The 8,301-nt window shown below is 35.3% G+C and overlaps 1 protein-coding gene across 1 annotated transcript; it reads right to left on the bottom strand.

The window, feature by feature from the left end:
- On the bottom strand, positions 1–843 carry LOC149478318 (uncharacterized). The gene is made up of 2 exons (XM_089709247.1): positions 756–843; positions 1–354 (listed from the first exon to the last, which is right to left on the bottom strand). Exons 1-2 carry the CDS (start codon positions 808–810, stop codon positions 35–37), a joined length of 375 nt encoding a protein of 124 aa, XP_089565373.1. The 5' UTR covers positions 811–843; the 3' UTR covers positions 1–34.
- Between the last annotated feature and the right edge of the window lie 7,458 nt (positions 844–8,301).

The raw sequence follows: 8,301 nt of genomic DNA on the forward strand, positions 1-8,301 counted from the left end.
ACAACATTCTTTTATTGAGAAAGGTTCTTAATCTTCAAGGCTGAGGGTTTTGCCCGAGTGCAGCTAAAACCGTATTCTGAGCCCACCTGTGACCACCATTCCACGCCTCTATCATAGGAGGTGTCTTACCAGAGCCACTAGCAGGAGGTGCAGAAAAGTAAATCACTTGAGGTTGTGGTGGGTACATCGGAGCCAGCGGTTGTGGTTGGTACATCAGTTGTGGATTTGAGTTGTCGTAAACATATCTAGTCTGAGGCTGGGATTGTGGCATCAGTTGGTTGTATCCCTGCGGCATTTGTTGGTAGTATCCCTGTGGCAACGGGCTTGCAGATACGAATGGATCCCCAGTAAACCCTGCAGAAGAAACGACATTAGTACCTTAGTCCAGAAATTACATAAACTCTATAGTCTTGTGCTGCCTTTTCAACTGTTTTGAACGGTACTTGGCGCCAGACTCTATCAAGTCTGTGGATAATGTATCAACTTCAGGAAATTGAATCAAATTACATTCTGACAGATCTGTTGATATCTAAATAGACACAACTTTTGGGCATGAATAAATCTGAAAATACCTAGACTATCTATCGCTTTTGTATGCTAAGACCAACATTTTTCATAAATAATAATAAAAAGAAAATCAAATCTAAAAATAACGAAACTGAAGAAATGAAACTTGAAACTTTCATTAAAAAGAAAACAATTACAAAAAAGTAATTTAAATCGACAATTACTAAATTAAATAAATAATTACTTACATGAGGTCCCCAAGATGGCAACGAGGAGGACAACGGATGCTCTGCTCAGGAACATGTTTGCTCTCTAGATCTCGAATTCAACTGTGCTCTGGAGTGGTTCGGGTTCGCTTTTATTGGGCGCAGCTTATCAATCGAGTGACGTGTGCAACGGTCAAGACGGGAATTCCCAGAATGGAGACTGATAACTGCAACCTCCACCAATGAGGAAATAGTTAGCCTTAATGTCTAAAAATGTTTTCTGCTTCGTCAGCAAGGATTGAAAACTTTAAGTCAACTGCAAATAACGTTATAGAATTTTCTAAACTATTTGGGTGTTATTAATCGATGCGCAGTCAAGTTCAGGTAGAATCCGATGGAACTTGTTCCTAAATTGAAGATATCACAACCTAGTGTCTGCAGTGAGCTGAGCCATAAACTTTTGCACAAGGATAATTTACAGTTTCATCATACGTACATACAGTTAGGAAACTAAGCCCCTGCGATGAAATTATGACGTAAGCACTGTTATAGCTATAGGGCTGTTACCTTTTTGATATTTAACCGACTTCAAAAATAAAGGAGGAGGTTATCAATTTGGCCTGTATATTTCTGTTTGCTTTTTTTTCACAGTCGATTTTGTGGTAATTTTGAGATTAAAACTCGTTAAAATACAAAAATGGTGTAGCCTAAATATGAATTTACAAGAAGAAACAAATACACCTTGTAAAAGTAAATACGTTTTTATCAGTGCTATATTTCGAAATCTTGTTTTGTTATGGACGCCGAAGATTATTTAATGTACCTAAATTATTTATAATGCTTGATATTTGTATTAATACATATATATATCCAATAATTATTTTAAACCAGAATTTACAATACTTGTATGTAGGTATACCTACTAAATTATTTTTAAAACAATAAATTTAATTTAATTTAAAAACACAAAATCTAAGCACAAAATATGCAGAAATAAATTAAAATTATTATTAAACGAGCATAGAACCTTTTTGTTTTAGGATGAAAAAGAAAATAGTTTGACAGACTTAGTGCTTGACAAAGTGGTGACGTCACGTATCGATAAAAATACAATAATTATAATATCTATTGGCCGATTAAGAAGAGCTGGAACGTCAACACATTTACACATTGCACATGTGTAGTACATTGCAACAACTTTCATGTTAACATAGGAATTACTCGAATGTAAACAAAGTGGAAATTCCTATAAATACATTGGATTTATTCCGATATTTAATATACAGTAGGTGCCACGTTACCGTGCGGTCTATAACTTCAAAATTAAGCATCTAGGCTAGGCAAGGTTGATATTTTCGGATTCAGTGATGAAGATACTAGGTATTATAGTGCATAGGGGTCTGTCGAAATTTTCGAAAATCATTATATGCATTTTCGAAAATTTCGATCTCTTTTGTATGTGCCACCTGTAAGGTGCTATGAATATTGGTCATAGCAGCAGGTAACATGAATTGCTGAAGCCGCAGCATCAGTATCCAAGCTGGGGCCGAATGATCAAAAACCTACAGCTCACGTTATCATAGAACGACACCTAGAACGCCTAGAATAAACATACTTCTTGTAGAATGATCTGCTTATCGTTGACATGCAGCGGTCACCCGCATCTCGTAGGCCATACACCGTTTCGCCACTTTTGCATAATGTACAAGCATGACGCTGGATTGCAGCGCTGCATTCACAGCCGGCTCTCACAAGACCCACTACTCCTAGAATTGAAGTAATTTTTTCAACAAGAGCACTAAAGTGTGATGATACCCATAAGCGCAGAGTGCACCTAAACATGGGCTGACGTGGTCTTGGCATTGTTTTTTACACAAGTCCAATTTGCCATATCGCTTGCTTATCACAAAGTCACCCGTTAACCTAACAGTTATTCAATTGGGTAAAACCCAATCAATGTTGTTTATTTTTTTTGTGGTATCACTATTCGTTCAAATGTCGTATACTAGTTACCTACTACCTACTAGGTAGAATTGCATCGTTGTCATTGTTAAGACACGTTCTTTCTTATTACGGACACAATGCCCCGTATGCTTAATGTTTTACTTGTACACTACAAGTACAAACTTTTGAGCTGATTTTCACGACGAGTGTCTAGCACTCCTATTTGAGCTGATTTTCACGAACGGATTGGTGAGCTAAAATAATGCATCCAGTACAGCAATTGAACGTTGTTAAGGATGTACCAAATCGGTAGCGTAAATTTTGTCGCAGGTATAAAACCTAGGATGAATAATTGTAAATCATGTAATTGCATAACAATGAACGTTTGACTGACGTGGTATGAGAATATTTTATCGTTCAATTACTGCCCCAAAAGATAACCCGCGGTCGAGGTTTTGGGAATTCCTCAATTGGTATTTTTTTCCGTTGTTATGTTTATATCTGGATTGATAAGCTATTGGAGTGCTATAAATGGATTTGCGCGCAGTCGACGGCTGGACACTCAACCGTGAACATTCACAAAGGACCATCATCCAGACGCAGGTGGCATCCAGAACTCAACATGTCGTTCTACGAAGATCACGACAGAACACTTCCTTACTCGGTGGACACCTTCACGTTCCGCGGGCCTGCCATACCGCCTGGCGCCCCTTTCAGCATCGGCGAATTTATGCGTTTCAACGCAGCATATCAACAGTTTCTCGCATCGATCCGAAACCCTGGACTTGACTTTCCTGAACGGGAAGGCATGCCCCGTCCGCTACAGCTTCGATGCAACAAGGCCAGAAGAAGATCGCCTGCTGATAAATTGAGTCTGGCTCACGCCTCTATTTTGGGAGCCGCCGCCGGGTGAGAGAGATTTAGTAAGGCTGCCCGTGATACTAGAGTTCGTCGAGAAGAAGATTCGCTTCCAGAAGTGCAAGGCGGTCGCCAGCGACACCTGCTCCTGCGGGAAAAAACCCAATAAAGTTGTTTCACCTGGACAAGTGAGTGCAAGAACAAACACCACTGGCATCATTTCTGTACGGCGCACGTCTCCGCATGGTTGACTAAATATATGATACCCACGATTCTTCTCAAAGAATCTAAAGAGATGTTCAGTGAGATCATTGCAAATGTGCATCAAAACAATCCAGACGTCTTGGAATATTATTCCATGGCTGAACGTACGGACACACAAGTGTTGCTTGACTCGGCTCGCAACAGTCCCGGCCATGGTGCAGCTGAATCTGAGTAGTGTTAATAGTGCAGCATATACTGTTCCTTAAATTGAATTAAAAGTTTGTGTTAAATTTGTTTACTTTTATTTTTCTTATCCTTATTAGTGTAGGATGATGGAGACTTGTGTAGGTAAGGTACTGTGAGACCACTGAGACCGTTCCTTCTTACGGTGCTTCAAGTTTAAATGTAGTTACGCTCATGACAACTCTATGTTCGATGCAATCAAATAAAGCTTGGACGGCACTGGAGGTGATTGCTAGGTATAAGTTGTATACGTAGTATATTATTATTAGTCTGTGGTAGGGTCATACTATTGTGACGACCTGTTTGCATATTCAGATGCACTATATAGCTTAGGTACCATAGTAGAATGTTTTTCGTATCTCGATGGTATTACTAGTAGGTAATCTATTAATAGGTAATGTTTACATAACAATCTCTATTATGACTGCAGTGTGATTTTATTACGCAGTGGGTCGTCTTCGTTACGTATTTTAGTATCTCTTCCAAGTTCCACGTATCATGATGATACACTATTCGATTCAACTAAGAATAGGATCTGTTCTGCGTTTCATTTTAATTTACAAATAACGTGTGTATGAAAATTTGATGTACTTAGGTAAAAATAAAACAAACTTATTATTGAAACGCAAAAGGGGTTCAGGGTTGTTATGTTATGTTAGGCTCTTATTTATTTTATTTCTGTAAGTAGTTACATAGTTATAATATACTAGCGGCCCGCCCCGGCTTCGTCCGTGGTACATATGAAAAATAGATGTTGGCCGATTCTCAGACTTACCCGATATGCACAGAAAATTTCATGAGAATCGGTCCACCCGTTTCGGAGGAGTATGCAGACTAACATTGTGACACGAGAATTTTATATATATAAGAGATTTATTTGTGCTCTACTCTACTCCTATTCTTTACTTAATTCCTCTATGTACAACCAGATGTCTGGAAGAAATCGCTATTTAGCGACAAGGCCGCCGTTTGTTACATTGCAATGTATTTTAGGTTAAGACTCAATTTGTAATTTATTCAGAGCAATATAAAGCATAAATAAATGATGTGTATGTGTATTTTTCAAGTGATATTTTACAGAAATTAGACCTTCCTATTCTTAGTTGAATATAATATTATTATAGTACTTATTTATTTTCGTAGTTCAATACGGATTGAACACATGAAACTTTCTAGAAGAGTTTGTTTTTCTATAGCTGTTGGAAACATAATTTACGTAAAGCTAAATTGAGAACTTGAACAAATAACTAAAGCTAAATGGAGAAAGTCTATTAGAGCATTAAACCAACTTTAATGCTCTAAGCCTAGGGAGAAAGTAGGCGAAACTCGCATTGTGAACATCAGTTAGGTACAGTTAAAAATAATTTGGAAAATCCAAAAGTGCACGCCTCATAATTTTTTTTTAATAAATATTTATTAATTATTATTTTTGTTTATTTAATAACAATTAAACCACATCGAATCAGACCCTGAAAAATGAAAGGGTTCTATTCCTGAGCATACTCAAGCGTAAGAGAAAAAAAAAGACTCGATTAGTAAAGTATTTCGGTCGCTATCGTGTTAACAAGAAAAAGGATCCGCACATACGGACGGACACACGGACGTCCAAGACAGAACTTTTTTAAACTGTTTTTTAACTAGTTTAAATAACAAAAATGACATCAAAAATATCATGAACGTTAAAAATAGTGTTTTTTCTTTATATGTGTGTGTATGTATTATCTTACAAGTGCAATGTATGATACATAAAGACATTTTAAGTTTGAAAAATCAGATGTTTTGCGCGAAGTGACAGTAGTACCCACCTCAACGCTTCGCTTATGAGGCGTGCAATAGTTGGTTCATTTTATTATTTATTTCGGGCGTTTTTTCAGGTAGCAACATTTTTTAGATCTTACGCTCGCAAATTTTCGCCCCATTTTCCTATTAAATGTATTATTGTGATCAAATTTCGATCAGCAGGAAATCGGAGTAGGTATATTTAAATAAAACAAGGAATAATATAAAACATCAGCATATATTTTCACTAAAACGTAACAAACATTCAGTTATAACATAGATATCTACATTATTACATATTAGGCATACATTACTCACTACTTGTTCTTACATTTTGTTAAAACAAAAACATTATAGATTCGTTCGTTTTAATATTCATGAATGTTACCACCTCTTAAAGCAGTATTATTTCCAGTGTGTAAAAGAGACAGAACTATAGGTCGTCTAGCGCCATCTCTTTCTCAAACTGGATATAATAATGCTTTAAGACATCGTGGTAATCCGCTGGAAGTTTTTGGATGCTTACTGCTTGCTGGATAATAATAAATAGTACCTACACATTGACAAAATACAAAAAAAAGCAAAAAAATATATCAGAAAAATGAACATTTAAAATATTATTTTTATGTACTGTATCGTGTGACAAATATATAACTAGACTGATAAATAAACTTATAATAAATGCGGTCTTATAACCTACAAAGATTTCTAAAATAATATTCGACATTCGCGATCAAAACTGTTTCGTTTCACTGCAAATTTTTAATTATCGTTATATTTCAATGTGTAGGAACGTGGTGGAGAATTATAAAACACTATGTAATTCTTCAAAACTATTTCAACTTACATAATACATATTAAACATATTTTAGAGAATTCATAGAAAATTGTTCCTACGTTTAGTCAAATACAATTATTTTGAAAAGAGGCAAGAACTCTGCAACTATGATAAAACAATAAAAAATTAAAACATTAATAAATGAACGCACTCAAAACGGATTTTTCAAACGTACACAAATCTATAGAAATGCATTAAAACACAAGATTATTATTAAAAAAACAAAATACCCGACTGCACACTAAATAAAGGGAAATTTAGAAAAAATATTATTATGTCTTTATCCCGTGGGACTTTTAGGATAAAATGTATCCTATGACACTCCCGTAATCAAGACAAATCTAACGATACCTCATACATCAAAACCCATCAAGCCGTTTAGGCTACAGGTGGTCACAAAGGAAAAGACATACATACATACTTACATACACTCGAAAAACATTACCCTCCTTCTTTGGCAGTCGGGTAAAAATATGATTAACATTTATTCATTAGTCTATATTACAAAAACGGTATGCTCTGTAATAAATTACATTGAATAAAAAATAAACACAGTTTATAGTAAGTAAAATGATACAATTCATAACAAAATTATAAACACAACTTTAAACTCATACACTTAGATTAAGGATTGGTCTCCGCGCGCGCGAGCGCGCGCGCGGAGACCAATCCATAATCTAAGCTCATACATATAAAATAATGTATTATCATCGACAAACCAAAAAAAAAAATCTAATATCATATCTTATAAATTTAATGAAATTGATAAATAACAGCACACAGCGTCATTCAAATACAAATTTAAAAAAAAAAAACAATATTAGCCAAATTTGTGTGCCTTAAAAAATAGTAAAGACAACTTTTACCGTTAATTCTAGCCTAACAGTGCATTTACACCAAACGAACATATAGCTAGAGCAAGAGTATTCTTTCGTGATCTTTTAGTGTAAACTAAAAACTAGTATTCAGTGTTGTTCAGATTGCATAGAATCTTTTCGAACGCACTTAGAACAACGAAAGAATGTTCTACGCCCGTTTACACTGAAATAATTTGACAAAGGGGATTTAGAATGAGCATTCGCTCGTTTGATCTAAATGCACCGTTAGAATAATGATAATAATTTATTATTTTTAAACATATAATATGAAAAGATATTATACTTTTTCAAATCAAAAATGTTTTTATTGGAACTAATACAAATAGCAGTAGCGTATATTGAAAAAATTTGGAAAATCCAAAAGTGCACGCCTCATAATTTTTTTTTAATAAATATTTATTAATTATTATTTTTGTTTATTTAATAACAATTAAACCACATCGAATCAGACCCTGAAAAATGAAAGGGTTCTATTCCTGAGCATACTCAAGCGTAAGAGAAAAAAAAAGACTCGATTAGTAAAGTATTTCGGTCGCTATCGTGTTAACAAGAAAAAGGATCCGCACATACAGACACACGGACGTCCAAGACAGAACTTTTTTAAACTGTTTTTTAACTAGTTTAAATAACAAAAATGACATCAAAAATATCATGAACGTTAAAAATAGTGTTTTTTCTTAACACGTTGACTGCGGCACAGATATATCTGTACTTTCCATTACTGCGTTACGGGTAGTTTTAAACCTTGTCCTATACCAGACATTGTGGCGGCACGAGGCATATTAAGCCCCACCGCCCGTAGGAGATCAAAATCCTTTTTTTGGCGCCAAATAAGACAAAGTGT

Source organism: Colias philodice, chromosome 22 (assembly GCF_061535455.1).
Source record: "Colias philodice isolate Cphi_HAF_F1 chromosome 22, ilColPhil1 Martin Lab GWU primary, whole genome shotgun sequence".
NCBI classification, from domain to species: Eukaryota; Metazoa; Arthropoda; class Insecta; order Lepidoptera; family Pieridae; genus Colias; species Colias philodice.

What these genes read in the sequence shown, in the direction of transcription:
- LOC149478318 (XM_089709247.1), bottom strand. Translation starts at nt 810, where the DNA reads ATGTTCCTGAGCAGAGCATCCGTTGTCCTCCTCGTTGCCATCTTGGGG. An exon ending in TGCCATCTTGGGGACCTCAT is followed by an intron (nt 355 to 755) that starts GTAAGTAATTAT and finishes TTTCTTCTGCAG; the next exon opens with GGTTTACTGGGGATCCATTC.